The 23,372-nt window shown below is 39.6% G+C and overlaps 1 protein-coding gene across 6 annotated transcripts in view; it reads right to left on the bottom strand.

Annotated features, from left to right (window-relative positions):
* LOC132283848 (uncharacterized protein At4g17910) overlaps nucleotides 1-23,372 on the bottom strand; it is a 52,303-nt gene that overhangs the window by 24,139 nt on the left and 4,792 nt on the right. For 5 of the 6 annotated variants that reach the window (XM_059785877.1, XM_059785879.1, XM_059785878.1 and 2 more), the window contains exons 5-9: nucleotides 19,685-19,818; nucleotides 19,159-19,232; nucleotides 18,865-18,976; nucleotides 18,702-18,791; nucleotides 2,198-2,271 (exon numbers count right to left, since the gene is read on the bottom strand). In XM_059785877.1, the coding sequence (XP_059641860.1) occupies nucleotides 2,198-2,271; nucleotides 18,702-18,791; nucleotides 18,865-18,976; nucleotides 19,159-19,232; nucleotides 19,685-19,818 (484 nt within the window). The remainder of the gene's footprint in view (nucleotides 1-2,197; nucleotides 2,272-18,701; nucleotides 18,792-18,864; nucleotides 18,977-19,158; nucleotides 19,233-19,684; nucleotides 19,819-23,372) is intronic. The other variant, XM_059785880.1, reaches the window with a different exon arrangement.

Raw genomic sequence — 23,372 nt, 5'->3', positions numbered from 1 at the left:
AGAACCAATAGCATCCAAAGCAATTCACTCCACAAATCTCCCAGCCCAAAGACTCGTCACAATCCTATCAGACATCGAAGCAAGTTTGGTCTCTTGGAGACACACCACATGACCCCCACCTTTACGAATAACCGACTTCACCACTTTCCTTCTAACCGGGTCATTGAGCCTCCCCGATTACAGCTTTTCCCTAATGAAACTCCTTATGATGCTGATAACATGGTTCTGAGAAGTTGATCGACCTTTGAAGATTTAAGCATTTCGATCCTCCCAAATGTGGCAAACGTATGCAGAAAGTGTCATTTTTGCCAAAGAATTGGTAAAGTTTTTCCTTCTCCAGTAGATAGATATCCAAAAAACAAGGACAGACCAATTGGAATGGGGGACATAGGATCGACACATGCCTTGAATGTACAACCAAATGGGCGTTGTGAACTGACAGTAGAATGACAATTACAATTCCAATCCTACACCATTCTCATTTCAATCCCTCTTATATTCCTTTCCTACGTACTAATCCACATATGTGACATCCTATGCTTGAAAGAGTTCATGGACAAGTTAAGGGCTCAACCTAGGCTCAATTCAAGTTATAAAACCTTCAATTGGAGCTCAACCCAACCCAACCTTCAACCCAAGCTCCTCAACTCAGGCCCAATGCACGTTAAAAATTTGGAAGTCGAGTTAAGCTCAGTTTAGAAAAGGCAGACCAAAAATCAGTTTGAACTCAGGTTATGTTCAGGTTTGGTTCTTCTTAATTTCACAAGGATTGTACAATAGAGCAATATTTAAAGAAAAAGAAACCGAAATGAAAAATGTTGATCATGACTATACATATAGTATATTTAAAAATTAAATATATAAAAGTCCAGTAAGCACATGGGTTCAGATTGCTGAGACACCTCAACCGAAACCCAAATTAAAATTAGCTTTTGATTTTTCAACCCAAACCTAACCCTAGTTGTAAAAAAGCTTGTTCAAGTCTGAAAAATCGGATTCTGTTTGATCTAGGTTTGGGCTAGCCCGTCCAAGTTGCAACACTAGGAAAGATGAGGGGGAGATAATCAAGCCCTTGTCTCACTGAGAGGGACTTTTTGTTAAATGTAGAACTTTGAAGAAGATGAGGATGTCTCTCATGCAACGTCCCTCTCAGGGAGGGATTTGTATCATGTAATCTCTCTCTCTCTCTCTTTCTCTCTCTCTCTATATATATATATATGAAGAAACGCCTAATAGACCTCTGTTAACCGGGCGTGTACAATTCGAACCACTGGATTTAGCCTTTGGGCCCACTAGCTAGTGATTAACACCAATAAAGTCTAAGGTTCTGTTACCACTGATAGTAGCTTCTTTCGGCCTTGTTGGTGTTATTTCTAAAGTAGACATTATAAGGCCTCAAGGACATCCTTCTTTTTATAAGTAAAGTAACATTGAAAAATGCTCAAACAGGGAACACAGCCCAAAACAACTACACAAGGGCCAAATGGGTCCCCCAATCTCTCAACATATCCACGAGAACAATATACTCTCCAAGAGAACTTAACTAACAATAGAGAACTTAAGCACCCCAAAAGGAGTCTACTCGCCATCGAAAGACCTCCTATTTCTCTCTTCACATAGGCAAAGAGGGGTTGCAGTCCAAGCATCACGAACTTGACACCCCCCCCCCCCCCCAGGCCCAAAAAAAAAAAAAAAAACACTGTACCACGGCATCTCTCTAGCATGGACGACGTGGGAAAAGGCATAACCCAAGCCCCAGCAATCCCGAGCCACAGGACAGTACAGAAGGAGATGATTCGCTGACTCCTCATCCCTCTTGCACATAGCACCAATTCAGTATAACCTACATCCTCCTTCTCAGGTTATCCATCATCAAAACATCCTTATACTCATTGCTCCCCATAACAAGGATTCAAAGGCAACTATAGTGTTTGAAACTAAGAAGTTCATTTCCAATGTGTTGTGTGGAGGAAGAGAAAAAAAAGCAATGCAAAACAAGTGGTGCAGAAATCTAAAATCTACATACCAAGTTCACATATATGGCCATGGGAAAGAAAAACTTCATTTCATAAGATATATACCACCAAAGGATGCACTAAAATAGCTGGCATAACTCCCACGAAAGGAAGAGCTTTCTCCTGTTTGGTTCATAAGATAACATCAAAAGAACATTTTAAAGACAAGAACAGTAACTCACATTGTTGAGATGCCTCGTGCTTGTCGTGAAACTAATGAATTTGCCAATACAAACAAGCCTACCCCAATATCCATCTATATAGTCCCAAGAAAGAGAAAAAAAAAAAAAAAAAAAAAAAAAAAAAAGAAAAGAAAAGGTAAATCTTTAATTCATATAAACAAAGGAAGTAAAAAATTTATAAAGCATGTACAACAAAGTTTACCATAATTATAAAAAAACAATTGATTTATTATTCATGAGAAAAAGGAAGAAGTTCGAAACAAATCAATCAAAATGGTGCATACAAAATCAAACAGTTCTTAGAAAAAAAAAAAAACAAAACAAACACTATATATGCAAGCACTACAACTCAAAAACAAATAACTTTTACTAATATTCTCATTGCCAAATATTTAGTCATTCAATAAGGGAAACAAAATGACATAAAAATGCAAGAGAGAAATTCAACGAAGAAATTTTTTTTTTTTGTTTTGACAAGTAAGAATGTATTAGAAATCGTTCAAACGGGAACATATCCCAAAGAAAGCTACACAACAACCAAATAGGGCCTGAAGAACCCAATGTACCTAGAAAAATCAACTAACTCCCCTAAAGATGTACAATTTCTCCCAAGGACCCAAAAAAAAAGAGAGCTGATAGTAGAGAATTTCAGCACCCCAATAGGAGTTTCCTCTCCATCGAAGGATCACCTATTCTGCTCCCTCCATAGGCACCACCACACACATAACGGTGCCACCCTCCAATAGTCACAAGCTTGGGAGCCCATTGCACAACCTCTCTAAGCTTCTATCAAGCCTCTCGAGGACCGAGGCATGACCCAGTGACCCCGAACAAGCCCAAAAGTAAACCCCAACTGTCACGGGCCATGGGACAATGCAACAAAAGATGATCGACAAATGAAAGAGCTCAATGTCTTATATAAAGAGAAACAACATCAGATCAAAAAAAAAAATGTGAAAACGAAATATTTATATATATATATTAATTGAAAAAAGTATGATCATTGGTTGTGTAACAACACAGTTTGATCCAATGGCTAATAAGCTGAAATGAACCATAGTTGTTCTTGAAGAACTCAAGCAAAGCTGGCTATAGGGCTCATTTGAGCTTGTATATCTTATATTATGATTATTAAAAGAGAAAAGACATCTTCACCACACGCCAAATTACTAAATGAAAAATTTAGTTTATATCATTTTAAAATAGTTTTATATTAAAAGACAGCTGGAAAATAAAAGGTTAAAATACAAATATATACATACATACATATATATATATATATACATCATTAAAAAGGATTACAAAAAATTTATGACTCCATATCAGAAAAACTACACATCAATTTAGGAATCCTTCTTACATGTCTTCGTATCCAACTACCAACCCATTCCTTGTTTCTTTCTAGAAACTAGAATTCTATTAACAAGGAAAATGAGAAGAAATAATTTACTGGAAAAAAAAGAGAAGAAATAAAAAAAATGAATGATCTGATATCCTTCTTCAAAGAGAAAAATCAGATAAAAGGAGGAGAGAGAGAAACAAATGGCCCATCGTAATGGATTAGTCTTTTAGTTGGCGTTTCTAATCTTCGCCCTCAATATGTGTTGCAAAAGGGTTAAGCCTCTTAGTTTGTGTTTGGTTTGATGGATTTAAGAATGATGGACTTGGATGTGAATGTATTGGCTGTACTTCAGCAAAGGGATCTGGGAAAGGATTTCAGGTCATTAAGGGACTTCCAAAAGTAATTTTTCAAATTTCACTCTAGATGATTTCAAATAGCATTTTTAGGCTCCAAATTCACAAATGAAATTCTCTCAGAAATGTTAATTTCAAATCCATTAAATAACCACCATCAAATACCTCCTTTTAAATTCATTAATCCCAAATAGCTAATCTTATCCCTCATCTCTCAATCCAATCCCAAATAGAAATGTTCTCCTTTAAAACTCAACAATCTTGTTAGGACTTGGTGTTTATTGCTTGACAGATTCAGTGATCAAAATGATGGTTGTAGACTTGTAGTTGGTCTAGTGATATGTTGTTTTGATCAGTCTGTCCAAGTCAAGTTGATTTTTACCTATTAATTTGTCTCAGAAGGCATGATTGAAAACTGATGATTGAGGATTCCATCAAGATCATGAAGATCGTAAAGATAATATGAGTGGACAGTCTTCATTTACTTGAATCACACAAACTTAGGTAACAGTAAGTTTAACTGAGCAGACCGTAAATACTAAATTGAAATAAAATTAATATGGTTGACCTTAGTAGACTTTGTTATTTAAACTGTAAAATTGTGCTTTATTGTTTTTAAATTCTTTCGACCAATTCCCATAGCATAGGAGATCAATTATAATGAATTTGAGATCTTAAGAGCTAAGGATCGAACCCCACTTGAAAAGAAGCTTAAGGGTCTAACGCACTTGAGGTCGATCCCCATATGCCTAGATTGTTCAGAACAGAGCCCCATAAAATATAGGACTCCCTCCACGAAAGGCTACAGCACCCTTATTGATGATACTTTAGCTATTTTAAACACACATATACCCAAATGGTATATATTTAAGAGCCTTGAACACACATAGTTTGACTATTTTTGCAGAAATTCTTATAAAACTTGTGCAAGCAGCTGTGCATTCCATATTATTCTTGTAGCCTTGCTTGGTGGTTGCTTCAAAGAAAGACTAGAAGCAGTTATTTACTTTCATCTTCACATCGTGATATGAAAACTAGTACTTCGTGCCTACCTGGGAGACATAATAGAGGGAGTGGATCTGTTGATGCTTGCGGAAGACACAGAAAAGCTAGAGTTAAATATTGACGATCACTTGGAGAACGAAAATCACGTGGAGATGGATTCGTTGACAGGATAGCTCCTAGACTTGTGAGACATAAAACTGAATCCAAAGTATATCAACTGAGGTATTTTTGTGTAAAAGTTCGCAACCTAAATTTATACCTTTTCTTCTCATTGAGGAATGTTTAGTACCTGGGCAAGGTCCCGTGGTTTCCTCCATTGAGGTTTTCCATGTTACTTCTGATTGTTTGATAGAAGGTTATGCATGCTTGGTTATGAATGAATTGATGAAACTAATATAATTGGTGATAAATTAACCTGCCAATTTGCATTAACAAAAAAGGAAACCTCTTCACTCCTAGGCCCCATCCACATCTGTGAAATCATCTTTTTCCTTTCACTACACAACTCTAAAATCAAACTGCAGCCTTAGTGCTTAAAGCATTCCATCGATGAAAATTTTATTAAATGTTCCCAAGAAGGTGAACACGTGCTATTCAAACCAAGCGGAGCATTGCTCATGAGCCGATCAAGTAGAGTTCAACCAAAGGTTAAACAAAGGTATCCCAAAATTCAGGTAAACTCAAGCAAAATATGGAGCACTTTAACTTAGCCACTGTGCCCGAACAATCTCATACTTGTCTTGATCCAGCTTTTTGGAAGCCCTACAGCAGTGATGCCACCTACCATGGGTGCACGACTATGTATTATGACTGAATCTAGACTGGAAACTTTAGAAAGATTTGAAAATTTTCAAACCAACTTCGGATAGAAGAATATAATGATAATAATAAAACACCCTGGTGGTAATGGATAATGCCATAAAGAACGGTTAGAATGTTAGCCCCACTACAGAACATTAACAACTCCACTGGGTTTAATTCAAGATTTTGGAAACTCAGTGGCAAGGTTCTACACAAGGCTGCAGAGAGTTTATAAACCTCAGAGACATTTACCAGCCTTCTCAATGATATGAACCACGAAATATAACATACACATCAACTATGAGTAGAAAGAAAGCCTCCAGCAATTTCTTTGATTATGAATGGAGCCAGGATTAACATACATGTGCTTCCTATATCAAGTAGATAAGAAAAATAAACAAGATGAAAAGATTCCAACAAAAAGAAGAGAAGGTGAGCAATGCACAGTAAGGGCAACTAGTAGTCAAAAGAAAACATGAGTAAAACAGAAGGCACTTCAACATTCATGATTCTATTCAACTTTGAATGTATAAACTTTCTATACCCTAAGTCTGATGTATCCCAGCAAAAACCTTCAATTTCAAAGCTGTTCTCAGTTTCAAAATAAAATGACCTCAAAGCTGGTTAGAAACAAATCAAGCCGCAATTATCATGTTTCGGTAGATCTAAGACTGGACCTTAATGGACAATTTTTATCACTATAATACTTCGCATTGACTTGCTCAACCAGATAGCTCCAATTACCCAACAGAAAGCTTAAATAACAAGTTTACAGACTTCATAAGGTTAATATCTCGTGTTGTCTATAATATGTAGCAAACTCATGAATGATTCATGAACCTAACATAAATGATACTTGGCAGTCAAAAATTGCTACACCCCCAAAACCTTTAGAAGATATTAAATGATAGTTGATTTTTTGGACTCTTTGAGAGTTTAGAGGCCCTATTTGGCTTTGTGTAGCTTTTGCGGGATGCATTCCCCGTTTGAATGCTTTCTATTTCAATCACTCTTACTTATCAAAAAATAAAATGACAACAATTCCTTTAGGCTTACAACATGAGAAATATTTCATACAATGCCACAAACAACTGATGCATAAGAAACTCCATCATCGTGAAAGATAATTTTATTTCTAACAGCAATGATATGTAATTGGTCGTTCTAACTTCACGATCAACTACACGCTTGGAGAATTATCTAATTGAGTTTTAAATGAATAAATTTACCATTAGGACCAACCAATGTAATGTTTCCCAGACTTCGCAGCCTAAAATCTTGTATCCCAACCCTTAAGAATGACCAAGTAGGGTAAAAGTCTCCATCAGTGACTCATTCCCCCAAATTATTACGTATATATGTTTCATACACTATTCAATGTGTGTGGAGAAGCTTAGCCGGACACAAGAGAATATGGCATTGGCATGAATCCTCTTGGGTGCAAACAATTCCTTGACAGAGGAAGAGGGGGGGGGGGGGGGGGGGGGTTGTCGAGTATTAATTAGGAAAAAAAATTTACGGGAAAAAAATAACAATAATAAAATAAAAAAATAAAAAATATGGCATTGGTATGAGATATATGTCTGACACATTTATTACGGACTTCGAGACATGTGGTAGCACCTCTATGTAGTGTTTAAAAGGAGTGGAAAAGATGCTTAAGAACAAAACTTCGATTTGGCACATCCTAGACAATTGGGGGCCATTTGACAGCTTTTATATTTAATTATGTGTACAATATCTTAGCTTTGGGTTTCCTTTAGTCCATCTCCTGTTAGAGTATTTTAATAAATGTTCCTTTTGCTCTCTTTTTTGTTGGGTTATGGGAAGACATTGTACATCTATAGAAGAGAGTTTATCTTTTGGGCTCCTTGGGTACTTAGGGTCCCTTGTGGTCTTTGTGTAATCAGTCTTTGGGATGCGTTAACCTTTTGAATGCTTTCTAATACATTACTACTAATCAAAAATAAATAAATGTTCCTTTTGTTCTCTTTCCATTTTCCTTTTGTTTGGGGTTTTTTTTTTCCTGGCAAACAAACAACAATGAAGAAACAACATCAAACAGAGGATAAACTCCTATAATTAGACACATCTCTATCCGCAGGAAGGAGAATATCCACCAGAAAATGAATCAATGGAGAGTCCTGCATGATATGGCTTTGAGACAATTTTGCTACTGCATTAGTGACCTCGTTGCCATGCCTATCTACATGACTAACTCGAACCGCGGAAAAGTCTCGAAGCCCTTAAATAATATCAAACTTGATGGCTTCCATATCTACATGACTCGACTCCAGGACCGCCACAGCCTAACAAACCACCATAGAATCACTCTCAAACCAACAGGAAACTATATGAAAGTGCTTATCCCAAAGGATAGCTCTCCGGAAACATTCAGCTTCAGCTGTAGTAGCATTTAGAGAGTGAAAAGGAGAGAGAACAATCATGTGTTGGATGTTCCCATCTGAATCACGAAATACCACACCACCTCCACCAACGGATGCCAACGGGGGAAAGGAAGCATCAAAGTTACATTTGATTTCCCCTAGTTTAGGCGGCAACCATCGAGATGCAGAGAGAACAGGACTCGACCTACCCAACTTACTATCCTCTCCAAAACGAGGAGGAACCCCAATAGCGTCCATAAATTCCCAGTATTGAGCACATGCATTTTAAACAATAAAAGTCGGGCTCCTTAAAGTCCTATCAAAGCAAAGATCATTCCTCCCTTTCCATATGTGCCGACACATGAATGCTGCCAGACTCGAGCTTTTAAGACCATCACCATTGGAGCCCCACAAGGAAATTAGATCCGACCACCAATCCAAAAATGAAAGAGGGGAAGATGAAGTAAAATTAAATCTGAAGGGGGACAGCTTCCAAACAAGGATAGAAAATGGACAAGAAAACAAGAGGTGAGGAATGGATTCCTCAGCAAGCCCACAACGTTGACAAATTAAGTCCACATCCATCCTTCATTTTTTGAGATCGACTTTAACAGGAACAGCATCCTTACTACAATTCCAAATGAAAAACTTCACCTTTTCAATTGCTTTGCAATGCCAGACACCTCTCCAAAATACTTCAGAAACATTAGCATTTGAAGAAGGCACTGAACACGAACCAAGCCTATTAGAACATTGAGGTAACGCAAGATAATAGGCTGATTTAACCGAAAATTTTCCAGATGGCTCCTTATCCCAAATCAATTGATCATCCATATTGGAAAGGCTCACTGGACATTGCATGATGAAATTAGCAACTGCTGGCGAAACCCATTTATTAATCTCCTCTTGATTCCAAAATTTTGTGGTCTGATCTATAAGCTCTACAACACGAAGTGGGACTTCCCAAGATGGAGGTTTAGGAATTGGATAAGAAATATTTGGAACCCAATAATCAGACCAAATATATATTGAATGACCATTACCTACAAGCCATTTAGCTCCAGAAGCAATAATCGCTTGAGTGCCCCAAATACTACTCCAAGCCCAGGACGGATTTGAACCCAAATTCGCTTGAAGGAATTGACAATTTCGAAAATATTTGGCCTTGAATAATTGATATGCTAGAACCCCTGTTTGGTCGCCTGAAAATTCCGGCCATGCTTGGCAAGCAAGGCCATATTAAAAGCCTCAAAATCACGAAACCCCAAACCTCCTTCCGATTTGCTCGCACACTACTCCTCCCACTTAATCCAATTGATTTTCCTAGAATTTACATCGTGACCCCACCAAAACGTTCTGATGACAGAGGTAATATTAACACATAATTTACAAGGGAGCTTGAAACAAGTCATAATATAAGAAGGAAGAGCGCTAAGCACTGCTTTAATAAGGAATGCCTTACCCGCTGGGGATAAAAGCCGAGATTTCCATCCAGCTAACCTGTCATAAATTCTTTGTGAACCAATATTAAAAACATCCCATTTTGAGCGCCCTATTACTGCTGGCATGCCCATATACCTCTCTCTCAAACCCTCCTCTCGGATTCCCAATATTTGACACAAAATCCTCTTGTTATCAGCAGAGATATTTTTTGAAAAAAAGATAGATGATTTAGAAAAATTAACCCACTGTCCAGAAGCAAACTCATACCTTTGAAGAACATTTTTTATGAATTGTACTTCCGTCCGAGTCGCTTGACAAAAGATGATGAAATCATCAGCAAAAAGTAAATGAGATATAACGCGAGACTGACGACAAATCTTATCACCAGAAATTATTTGGTTTTGACAGGCCACCCAAATTGCCATAGACAATGCTTCAGCGCATAAAATAAAAAGGTAAGGAGATAGTGGGTCGCCCTGCCACAGACCCCACGTTGGTTTAAATAAACCACCATTTAAACCAACAAAGTTACCATTGAACAATAAAGAGAAAGATACAGTTGAGACACAACTCATAATTAAATTGATCCAATGCTAATGAAACCCAAACTCGTGCAGTATTGCCTTCAAGAAAGGCCATTCAATTCTATCATAAGCTTTACTCATGTCAAGTTTTAAAACTAGATAAGCCTTTTTGCCTTTTCTGTTGTTTTTGAGGTAGTGTAAGATTTCATGGGTGGCCAAAATATTGTCAGTGATATGTCTCCCTGCAACAAATGCACTCTGGAAGTCATTGACAATTTGATTCATAATTGGTTTCAAACGATTTGCCAAGACTTTGGCCAGAATTTTACAAGACATATTATATAGAGCAATTGGTCAAAAATGAGATACCTGTATGGGAGCATCAATTTTGGGAATGAGGACAAGATTAGTATGATTCATCCTATTCAATAAATACCCAGAGTGCAAAAAGCTATTCACTGCATCTATGACATCTTTTTTGATAATTGGCCAAAAGTGTTGATAAAACAAGGTAATCATACAGTCCAGGCCAGGGCATTTACTAGGCTGCATGCCAAAAACAGTGCTCTCAATTTATGCTTCAGAAGGAGAACTAATAAGCATATGTATATTAATTTCTAAGTTTGTAATTCATGTCATAATAAAATTAGGATTCTTTACAATATGTAGAGGTATGCATACAATCAAGGAACACTTTCAGTTTGATACAATCAAGGAACACTTTCTATTCGATAAGATCAAACGTTTACGATTTCACCACACTAGGGGCGATTTGTGTGACTGTGGTTTTGTTAGGTTAGGGATGAAATCCTTTCTGGAAATTGCAAGATTACCAAGAATCTCGCTTGGAGGGGAATTGAAGACGGCAGTTCCTCGCCGAGGACCGTCGTTGTACATCGACGGGGAGTCTGTCGGAGGAAGGAAGTCAGTTCTCTCATCCTGTTTGGTCAAAAGGTTTGATAAGGAAGTGGGGGGTCGTGATCGTGTGAAAGAATGGGTAGCGCGGGCTTAGAATACGACTTGTGGAGTGGGGGTAACACCCTTATCCGACTCACTGCTCCTTTTCTGGTTTCCTTCTCAAGCAGAGGCCAAACGTGTGTTGAAGGAAGGGCGACGACAGTGGGGTTCTGCAACTCTAAGGATCGACGTGTAGTCCTTCAAAGTTGGGTGTTGTGGCGTTCTTAGAGATAAAGGTCTCAAACAGATTAGGTTGTTTGGCCTCCCTTTGCATCTCTGGTGTCATGCTCTGTTTGGCAAAGTGGGAGAGCTTTGTGGTGGGTACGTGAGATATGATGCAAATGAGACTAGGGACGCCGAAAGCGTTCGGATAACAGTGAGATCCGGCCTTGATTGTCCAAAGTTTGTGTTTATTAACGACAACTCCTTCTGTTACAAGGTCATGATCTGGGAAGAAACCTCGCCGGAGCTTGTTCCTTTAACGGAGAGTCTCAAAGGTAGTGACAGATCACACCTTATGACGGAAAAGAAATGGAATGAGATTCTCAGTAAAAGAAAAGAAGGGGTTCTCAAGATTCAACAGTGGTTGAAGGATCGAGAAATCCAACGAGCAGTGAAGTATATTGGAGATAGAAGACAAAGTGATCTTCACGCGCCGGCCAAACGCGTTGATGATGAACAGAGAAGGATTGCACATGGAGGTCAACGGGATGCTCATCCGGATTCCCCCTTATCCTTATCTCTTGATGATAAGGTAGGGGAGGAAAATTCTATTTAGGCTGAGGATGGCGGTGAGATGGCCCAGAAGATGTCAAGGCAGGCCAGGAGTCAGATTGGGCCTGGTCTTAATTTTGGGCTCACTCAGCCTAAAAGAGCGATCTTTGGTTCTGGGCCTATTCGACGGGTACAGACAAGGCCGCTTAGATTCGAGCCAAATAGACGGATTCAGATTGGGCCTATTGGATCTGGGCCTAATAGAAGGGTGCGGAAAGGGCCAAACTCTTTATCTATCTCTTTCTCAAACACCAAACCAGGCCCTAATCCTTTGAGGCCATATAATGAAGTTCAAGCCCATGCTAAGCCTTCGACTCATTTGCCTAAGTTTATTTCTTCATTGGATAAACCTGAGCGGAGGATGATGAACGTCGGTCGCCATGGTTCTCGGTGAACTCAGACTGAAAAGCAGAAATGGTTTGCATGACCTCACGCTTCACATTCAGGTTTGAGTTCTGATCATTCTCAAAGTGCTCTTTCTACTTCTACTTCTTCTTCTTCGGGTGGAGTGGTGAGAACTGGGGATGTTATGGAGGATGTATCGAATCAACAAAGGGGTCATCTTGGATCTTCAGGTTCACGGTGTGATGGGTCAGTGTTGGATGTCTCAAAAGCCACAACTCGGAATGTAGGTTGTTTCAATGGAGTGAGAGTGTTTGTCGGGAAAGACCTGCACTTCAAACTGACTAATGACTCAGTTGTAGCTCTGCTTAAAGAGTTTCAGCTCTTTGCTGCGTTTAAAGGTCTGAACTGTCAACCATTTGCGATTGAGGTGAATTTGTAAACTGAACAGGATGATTCGGAAACAGAGGGGGATATGCAGTTAGGAGTGGTTGATTTTCCTTCTCAGCAGCACTGTTCTAATGACTCCTTTTCCCGGACGGATTTGGATCAATCAGAAGTGGATTTAATGGAACCTTTGGTAGTTGTGCGGCCAAATTGTTTGGAGACTACTAGTGATCTAGTTATGGAATGGGTTATCGAGAACATTGGAGCAGTAAGTGAAGCCTTGGGTGTCTCTTCAGAAGGTTATGATGATCGAACCTTGTCTATTCTTCACGAAATAGTTGCAGGTAATGATAGTACTGAACCTAATATTGGCACAAAAGAAGGCAAAGCCAGAAAACATTTTTCGCATTGGAAAGGAGAACAGGAAGTGAAGAATTTGATTTCTTGTGTTAATTATAACGGGAAGAATGGGACGACCAAAGAAAGGGGAAGAACCAGAAGTGGTAAATAGGGAGGAGGAGGGGAGTTGATCGTTTTTAGTTCTTCATGAAGCTACGACTTATAACGTGAAATGTCCGTGGTCTAAATGATCCGGACAAAAGAAGGGTTGTCAAGGTAGCTTTGAGGAAGTGGAATGCTCATGTCGTTTGTTTACAGGAAACTAAGATGGCTTCTATCACTGTTAAGATTGTCAAGAGTCTTTGGGGAGGAAGGTTTGTGGAATGGGAAATGCTGAACGCATCTGGTACTTCAGGTGGTATTCTTCTCATGTGGGATCGAAGGTGGTTATCAAGTTTGAATAGTTGGAAGGGTATTTTCTCTGTGTCATGTCTGTTTCAGATGGAGGAAGACAATTTCAGATGGGTGTTTTCAGGTGTATATGGGCCTCTTACTGATAGTGACAGACCAGTCCTATGGGAAGAGCTTTGCTATGTTAAAGGATTGTGGTCATTGCCTTGGTGTTTAGGCAGGGATTTTAATTCTATTAGGTCCCCGTTTGAGAGGTCCACAGGGGGCAGGTAGTCCTCTGAAATGACCATGTTTTCAGAATTTATTGATAGTCATTTTCTCATTGACCTACCATTGGAAAGAGCAGCCTTTACTTGGTCTAATGGTAAAGAACCGGTTATTTTTTCCCGATTGGATAGATTTCTGATTTCTGGGGCATAGGAAGAGCATTTCCCGGATGTCTCTCAGGTTTGTTCTGGTTAGAGTGACATCTGATCATGTGCCTTTAGTTCTTGATTGTGGTGGTATGAGTTCTAGACGCACACCTTTCCGTTTTGAAAATATGTGGCTAAAATCCAAGGATTTCCAAGGAAAAGTTCAGTCTTGGTGGGAGGGAGCGAGTTTTACAGGCTCTGTTAGTTATGTGTTAGCTAGAAAGTTTCAGTTTTTTAAAACTGAGTTAAAGAGGTGTAATAAAGAAATGTTTGGGAATCTTGAATGGAAAAAGAATAGAGTTCTAGCTGATATTGTTGAGCTCGATCGTCTTGATGAGGTGGGGCAAAATGGGGAGCCATTATGCTCTAAAAGAGCCTTTTGCCAGGCAAATTTTGCTGAGATTGCTCTTATGGAGGAGATTTTGTGGCGCCAAAAGTGTTGGGCATTGTGGTTAAAAGAAGGGGATCATAATACAAAATTCTTTCATAGACTTGCCAATGCTCACAGAAGATGTAATCACATTGGACGTATCCGGGTCAATGGTTCTGAGCTGTAGAGAGAGGATGAGGTGCGCGGGGGAATTGTTTATTTTTATCAGCAGCTCTACACTGAGACTTTGGGTTGGTGACCTACTCTTGATGGTCTTCCTTTTAACTTTATTTCTGCGTTGGATAGTGATAGGATTGAGGTTCCATTCACAGAGGAGGAAGTGCTTAAGGCACTTTCTAGTTGTAATGGGGACAAAACTCCAGGACCAAATGGGTTTACTATGCAATTTCTTAAGGAGAGTTGGGAGGTGGAGCGAACTAAGGTGATGGGCACCTTTCAGGATTTTTATTCTCATGGCACATTTGAGAAATCACTGGTTATTGCTCTCATTCCCAAGAAGTGCGATGCCTCTAATATTAAAGACTTTCGGCCAATTAGCTTAATAAAAGTTTGTATAAGCTTATTGCCAAGGTTCTTGTCTCCAAGATGAGTAATGTTTTGGATGGTCTTATTTCAGAATCTTAGAATGCTTTTGTTGGTGGATGCCAGATTTTGGATTCTATTCTTATCGCAGGGGAATGTGTTGACTCTAGATTTAAAAGTGGGGTTCCTGGCGTTTTATGCAAGCTTGATATTGAGAAAGCCTATGATCACGTTAATTGGAAGTTTGTTCTATATCTTCTTCGGAGGATGGGGTTTGGAGACAGGTGGATAAAATGGATTGAAACTTGTATCTCGTCAGTTATGTTCTTTGTGCTCGTGAATGGTTCCCCTGCGGGTTTTTTTTCAAGCTCGCGTGGTCTGAGACAAGGAGACCCATTATTGTCTTTTCTTTTCCTTATTGTCATGGAAGGGCTGAGCAGATTAATGAGAAAAGCGGAGGATTTGGGTTACATCAGGGGGTTCAGAGTTGGAAGAGATGTTGAACATCAAATGCAGATCTCTCATTTGTTGTTCACGGATGATACTTTGGTTTTTTGTGATGCCGAAGTCTCTCAACTCAGATATCTAGGGTGCATTCTTGCTTGCTTCCAAGCGGTTTCTAGGCTAAAGATTAATGTTGGAAAGAGTGTGCTTGTTCCAATGGGGGGTGTTCCAGATATTTCCTCCTTAACTGCTGTCCTGGGGTATGGAGTGGGTGTTTTTCCTCTTCCTTACTTAGGATTGCCTTTGGGAGTTTCTTCTACGCGAGTAGAGAATTGGGACCAGTGATTAATAGATAAGAGAATAGATTAGCAGGATGGAAAAAAACAGTATCTATCTAAGAGGGAGAAAGTCACACTCATTAAGAGTACTCTCTCGTCCCTTCCTACCTACTTTTTATCTTTGTTTCAAATTCCATGGTCTGTTGCTGAAAGGATTGAAAAAATTCAGAGGGATTTTCTATGGGGTGGAAGGGGAGAGGAGTTTAAGTATCATCTCGTTACTTGGGAACAAGTCTGTCAACCGCTGAGATTAGGCGGGTTAGGCATTCGAAAACTGGTCCCTTTTAATCGTGCTCTCTTGGGAAAGTGATTATGGAGAATTGGAAAGGAATGCCATCGCCAAAGGAGAAGAGTTGTCTCGTGTCGCTTTGGTGAGGAAAGTGGGGGCTGGACCTCTCTCCCAGTCACTATTACGGGAGGAGTTGGTGTGTGGAAATTCATTCGGAAAGGCTGGGATGTTTTCTCCTCACACATTAGATTCAAAGTTTGTGATGGTAGACATGTTCATTTTTGGGAGGACCTTTGGTGCGGAGATCAACTGTTGTCTCACTCCTTTCCTAGACTTTACAGTATTGCAGACAATAAGCATGCCTACGTAATTGATTGTTATCAACTTGATAACAATGAAGTTACGTGAGAAGTGTGTTATAGGCGCCCATTTCAGGACTAGGAAATGGAGGAAGCTTGTGTTTTTTTTGGATACGTTGTATAGGCAGAAGGATGTTGGCAGAGGGTGTGATGATATTTTGTGGGTTCCTTTAGCTCATGGTAGGTATGGTGTCCGATCCATGTTCTTGTGTTTGTCCAACTTCGATGGTCACGATTTCCCATGGAAGTCTGTTTGGTGTTCTAAAGCTCCTCTTAGAATCGCATTCTTCGTTTAGACTGCCACATTGGGAAAGATGTTGACATTGGACAACTTGAGAAAGAGAGGCAACATCATTGTCTATTGGTGTTGTTTATGTAAAGCATATAGTGAATCTGTGGATCATATTCTTTTGCATTATCCTGTGGCGTATGATTGTTGGAGTTTTATTTTTTGCATGCTTGGCGTTTTTTGGGTAATGCCTAAGCACGTTGATCAACGCTTGGAGAAGATGTCTTGTTAAAGAACATGCTCCTGATTATTGGAGGATTGTTCTACATTGTGTTTGGTGGTGTCTATGGCGTGAGAGGAATAACAGAACCTTTGAAGGAAAAGAATCATCTTTAGCTAATCTGAAAATTCATATTCTGCATTCTCTGTTCTATTATGTAAGAGGAAGCGCATGCTCCTCGATTGATGATTTCTTTGATCTTTTGGATGCTATTAGTCCTTAGGTCTTTTTTCTTCTTGTATTACGGACTTGTTCTCCTTTTCAACGTTTTTCTAATATATTTTTACTTATCAAAAAAAAAAAAAAAAAAAAAAGATCAAACGTTTGAGATTTTTTTTTTTTTTTTTCTTCGTTGGCACTCACACACACATGCCTCCACTGAGGCTCGAACCCCTGCCCTCCCTTTGGGAAGTAAGGGCCTGATACTGCAAGGCCACTAACCTGTTGGTAACGTTTGAGAATTTTCAACAATTATTCTTTTTGTGTATTGCAATACATACTACAAACCCTACGTATGATGCCCAAGGGAACCTTAAAGTGATTCCTATATTCTTTTCCTACTTCACTTTTTCTTACCTGTTACTAACTTAAAATTCTCATCAACCAAGCCCTTACCCTACTCTTCACCAAGCAACCAATCTAGCCCACAAAAGAAAGAAAACACAAGCATCCACCAAGTATTGTCACAGTCCTGAACAGCCCCAAGATCATTCGGCCTACTATTATTTTATTATAATCCAAAACCCTAACCATCTGCAGCACCTTTACATACCCTGAATAATTTTACCACCCTTTACCCATAATTAATTGAATATAATCAGTTCTCAAAAAACTCTTCACTACTGTCCTAAAATACCTTCTACAACCAGATGACCCAACAAAGGAATAAAGGAACAAATATTATTTAACACATTTTCATCAAATACATTCAAAATCCATTCTAACTTTTTTAAGTTATTAATGAAATGAAATACACTATCGTAAATTGGCCATATTCTGTGTCCTTAGATTTTAGATCAAAATTTTTTGATAACTAGAATCGCACATGTTCCCCACACGCATATCCATGTAACATCCAGTACCCGTCCATTAAAATGGATCTATGCTTATTTTCATTAGATAGGGGTCATTGTTTAGTGCACTGGTAAAGTCTCTGGGCTGTCAAGCATGAGAACGCAAGTTAAAAGCCTGAGAGCAGCCACTTATGCCCAATAATGCCAAAGATTAGGTCTCTATCCAGCCCACCCCTCCTAACATCCTCGATTAGCAGGAATCACACTAAGGATTGACCCTTTAAACTGAAATGATTTTGTATATATCATCAACATGTTCTGAGAAAGAATCCAACAAATTCTCCAGAAGCATAAAAAAAGATGCCCTTAGGAGTATCTCCAAATCACCGAAGACACAAATAAATTAGATTCGGGATTAAGGTCTCATCTGGAGTGATATGGACAGTTCCAATAATATTTCATTCTTGAACAAATCCATTTTATGATTTATTTTATCTACTCCATGATCAGAACAGAGGAAGAAAATTTCCTGGCAAGTGAAAGAAGATCTCACTTGGAGTGCACAAAGAAAACGTAGAAAAATCACTGATTTGTAGTATCAAATAAGAATTAAGAAGGTAACTCTGTACCTCTACAAGTAAAATTATTCCATCCAAACATCAAAATCCAAATAAAATTGGGAAAATAATAGATGAGCTGTTTAGAAAGCCAGTTCCTCATCCCCATTACCAATATAGGTCCCCAAATCCTGATTATAGAAGATTGTATTGTACTAACATAATATAACAATGCACCAATAAAAAAAAGTCATCAATAGCCAGTGGCAACAAACGCTTCCTCCTTATAGACTAAATCCTTTGGTTAGGAACCACCTACTTACCAAACAAATGGATGATGAAAAGAGTTTAATTTTAAATACGATCCTTGATGATTTCTCATAATAAATAATAGTAAAATGAAATGGAAGATGACTTGTAATTCATAAACCACTGGCACCCATCCTCTACTGCAAAATGTAGGATCCAAAGCTAATGTTGAACGTATTTCTTATTATTTCCATTCCATTGTAGTGCTAAATTTTAGATTAGCACCCTGAATTAAACTAGGGTAAAAAAAAAAAATTAAACAGTTATGGAAGCAATGTAAGATGCACAAGATAAACAAATGCATAAATAAAATAAGCTACATGGATAAGGACTGATTCAGCTTAAGGGAACTTACCAAACTTGTACCATAAGTCTCAGTTTTAGCATATCTTCTAGGAAATATTTTGAAGTCAACAGCCAATATACACAAGCATGTGATAGTCATCTGCAGCAATCATCCTTGTAAGATAAAAGATACAAATAGATGAAAATAGAGTTTAGCAACAATAAGTATCAACCAAAATGGACTTTGAATCTGTAACGTGGATGCATACTACAGCAACCCTGTACGATGAAATAATTGTCCTAAGAGAGCAGACCCCATCATCCGCATTAGAAGAATATCCATATCTGCACAATAGATGAACAAATTTGAGACAATATACAAAAAGGTACTCAGTCATATGTTCAGCTACTTGTGCAATACCCTATAGCCTTTTCGGTAAATCGTACAAAAAAGAAAAGCATTAAGCAATAGAATGATAGAAAGAATTAAGTATGAAAAAAGCAGAGTCATGACTAGTGACTCTTACCTTCTAGATGCAATAAAGAAACCAAGCAGCAACATCAACAAAATTGCACATGCATAAATCCATTCTGCCAGAACCTGTCATTGAACAAGTATTCTCATCAATAATAGCAAGTGTTATTATTACAAAATAAAAAAATAGAGAAAACTTGAGGCATTTGCCCGTGAAGATAATTTAAATAGAATATCGAATCCAGTTAAGCTATACTGCCAAAAACTAGAGACATAAATTATCTATCTTCTCTCAGCCATTATTATATAATTATATGAATGCTTAGAATGATAATATCGCCCAAAGTTTTCCAATTATGCACCAGATACATCTCAAAGGAAGCTTCATGTCAACACTTTCCCCATATATGATCAAACGCATTGACTGTAACAACTAAAAGAAGCTTACAAGCATGATGGAGGATGTGAATAACAATATATACAAATCTTTGATCAAAAACTAACTTCAATTAAACAATGTATGCTGAGATCCTCAGTCCTTTAGCTAAAGTTCAGAAAAGCAAAGTGAGAACACTTACAGTGATACATAAAAGGAAAGGAAGCAAAAGGGAGAGAAAATCCACAGTGATTGTCGCAGCATAAAGCCTCCAATTCTTTAAACCAACAACTGCATTATCATTTTTCTTCAACGAGGTCTCAGTGGTAGTAGGATCTGCATTAAAAAAAAAAACACATCACCCATAATTGCTTGCCCAATTCAGAAAGTAGAACAGCCAAGTCACTGCATGCTAGTTGTGACCAACTACAATGCAAGCTTAGGTGAAATAAAATGGTAAAAAAGACACGATAGATTTGCTTCAATGATACAATTGTCTCCTGTGATATGGACGAGGCCCCAGATGAGATACCTGAGGTGTGTTTTGGCGTGTTTCCAAGTTGTCTCATGGTTGATAATTAACCTTGGGAAGAGTGAGATTGTGCTGGTAGGGGAGATCGGTAAGATGGTATCCTTCCGCGGCATTTTGGTTATGTTGTTGGGGCATTTACAGTGGTTTATTTGGGACTCCCCTTGGGCGAGCCGTTGAGGAGAGTATCTTCATGGTGTCCAGTGGCGGAATGGTTTGAGAAGAGACTTGCAGGTTGGAAGAAACAATATCTATCAAAAGGAGAATGACTAACTCTGTTGAAGATCACCCTCTCAAGTCTTCCTACTTATATTATGTCTCTATTCCTGATTCCTTCCTCTGTGGCGAAGAGGATTTGAAAGCTGCAAAGGAATTTCTTGTGGGTGGCATCGGGGATGAGTTCAAGTACCTTCTTGTGGGCTGGGAACAGACCTCTTCGGGTAGGGTAGTTTTGTTAAGCAAGTGGTTGTGGAGATTTTGATTTTTTTTTTTTTTTTTTTTTTTTTGGTGGGGGGGTGGGGCACAGTTTGAGAAGGAGGGTTCTCAGTTGCAAGTTCAGGGAATCTAGAGGTGGATGGTGCTCTTTAGAGGTGAGACTTCCGACAGGGGTGGGCTCAAGAAAGTTCATCCGGAAAGGTTGGGATGAATACTCCAAGCATCAGGAAGAAGAATAGGGAGACTTAAAGTTCGAGAGGTTTCTGCAAGATTGGGAGTTGGAGGGTATACTCGAGTTTCTAGCTCTACTATATCATTAGAATGTGACTGGGGAGTGCATGGAGGAGTGGTATTGAACGGGTTCTAGCCATGGAAGGATGACCACTGAACCTCCAAAATCTGAGAAGGACAATACCTCACCCCCTTAAAGGTGGCTTTTTTTGTTTGGCCGACAACCTTGCAGGGGCTCTTTTTTCTTTTCTTTTTTTGATAAATAAAACATTTTATAAAAAATGCTCAGAAGGGGAGCGGAACCCAAGAAAATACAAAAGACCACAAAGGCCACAAGCCTTCAAAGAGGCCAAAAAGTCAACAATTTCCTCCAACGATCTATGATCTCTCCCTGAAACCCAACAAAAAAGAGTGGAAATAATCGAGAATTTAAGCACCGAAATCGACAATGCCTTTCCTTCAAAAAATCTCATATTCCTTTCAAGCCAAATACACCACCACACACAAAGCGGCGTAGCCCTCCACGCATCCTGACTGAGAGCCCCCATAGGGCAACCTCTCCACGCCTCAATCAACCCTCTAGCAGATCCTGGCATAACCCAAGAAAAACCAAATAAGCCACGCATCAAATCCCAACACTCTCTAGCCAAAGAGCAATGAATGAGAAGGTGATCCACCGATTCCTCATCACTAAGACACATAAAACAACGATTGACCACCACCTGGCTTCTCCTTCTCAAATTATCTTGGGTTAAAATCCTACCCAGAACCGAAGTCCACACAAAGAAAGCCACCTTGAGAGGAGCCTTGGAACGCCAAACAGACTTCCAAGGAAAACGAACTCCAGGAACTAAAGAGAGGCACCTGAAGAAAGACCTCACCTCGAAACGCCCTTGAGAATTTGCAACCACCCACAATCCGAATCCTCCTCCACAATCCTCTAGCGATACAACAACTCCAAGAAACGGATGGCCTCCTCGATCTCTCAATCCTAAAAGGAACGCCTGAATCGAACATCCCAAACCAGTCTCCCATTATCAAGATGATAACAATTAACCACCATGGCCTGCCTATCCGAAGCAATCCTGTAAGGAAAGGCGAGAGCAAGAGGAACATCTCCACACCACACATCCTCCCAAAAGCAAATCCTCCTCCCATCTCTAAGACGAAACCGAATGTGCTTGGAAAAGTCATCCCAACCCTTCCGAATAAATTTCCAGGCCCCTACCCCCCGAGGATCTCTAACTTCCAATGAACTCCACCCTCCTCTCATTTCCCCAAAGTGACATGCCACAACCCTCCTCCACAGCCAATGTCTCTCCACCCCAAACCTCCACAACCATTTCCCAAGGAGGGCCTTATTAAAAGGCACCAATTTACTGAGACCCAACCTACCATTCCGAATTGGTCTGCAAACTTGATCCCATCTCACCAAATGAAACTTAAACTCTTCACCTCTACCCCCCCACAGAAAATTACGCTACAACCTCTCAATCCCCTCCGCAACTGAGGAGGGAATCTGAAAAAGAGAGATAAAATAAGTGGGAAGACAAGAGAGGGTGCTCTTAATCAGAGTGACCCTGCCGCCTTTGGAGAGATACTGCTTCTTCCAACCCGCCAACCTTCTCTCAAATCTACCCACAACTGGATCCCAAATCCCCACACACCTCGAAGGAGCACCCAAAGGCAAGCCTAAGTAAGAAATGGGAAAAGAACCAGTACGACAACCAAGAATGTCAGCAAAAGTCTCAATCTCAGGGACCTCCCCAACCGGCACCAAAACACTTTTGCCCACATTCACCTTAAGGCCGGAGACAACTTGGAACCAAATCAAAACACATCTCAAATATCTAATCTGGGACACATTCGCATCACAAAGAACTAAGGTGTCATCAGCAAACATCAAATGAGAGATTTCCAACTGAGAAACAGCATCCCTACCCACCCGGAAGCCTCTCAAAAGACCCAACTCGGTGGCCCTTCTCATCAATCTACTAAGGGCCTCCATCACAAACAAGAACAAGAAGGGGGAGAGAGGATCTCCCTGTCTCAAATCCCTTGAACTAGAGAAAAAACCAGTAGGAGCACCATTAACAAGGATCGAAAAGCAAGCACTGGAAATACAAAAATGAATCCATCTCCTCCATCTACTTCATCAGGTACAGAAGAAAGCTCCAACTCACATGGTCATACGCCTTCTCAATGTCCCCGGGACCCCACTACACAATCTGGAGTCCACACACTCACTCGCAATAAGGACTGAATCCAAAATCTGACGGCCTGCTATAAAAGCGTTTTGAGAGTCCGAAATGATGCCATCCAAAACTTTCCTCGATCTTGAAGCAAGCACCTTGGCAATCAACTTGTAGATGCAACCCACCAAACTAATAGGGCGAAAATCCCTAACATCCAACGCCCCTCCTTTTTTCGGAATGAGAGCAATGAACGTGGCATTCAAGCTTTTCTCAAAAGATCCCCGAGAATGGAAAGCATGGAAAGTGCCCATCACCGCCCCTTTAACCACCTCCCAACACTCAAGAAGAAATGTCATGGTAAAACCATCTGGACCTGGGGCCTTATCCCCATTGTAGCTCTTCAAAGCAATCAGAACTTCCTCCTCAGAAAAAGGCAACTCCAAGCCCAAGCACTCCTTCTCAGAAATGGAGTCAAACTGCAACCCTTCGAGCAAAGGTCT

This window comes from Cornus florida, unplaced genomic scaffold (assembly GCF_030987335.1).
Source record: "Cornus florida cultivar Cherokee Brave unplaced genomic scaffold, ASM3098733v1 CherokeeBrave_3.0.0_Hap2_Chr11, whole genome shotgun sequence".
Lineage (NCBI taxonomy): Eukaryota > Viridiplantae > Streptophyta > Magnoliopsida > Cornales > Cornaceae > Cornus > Cornus florida.
This window is presented reverse-complemented; position numbering and strand designations above follow the sequence as displayed.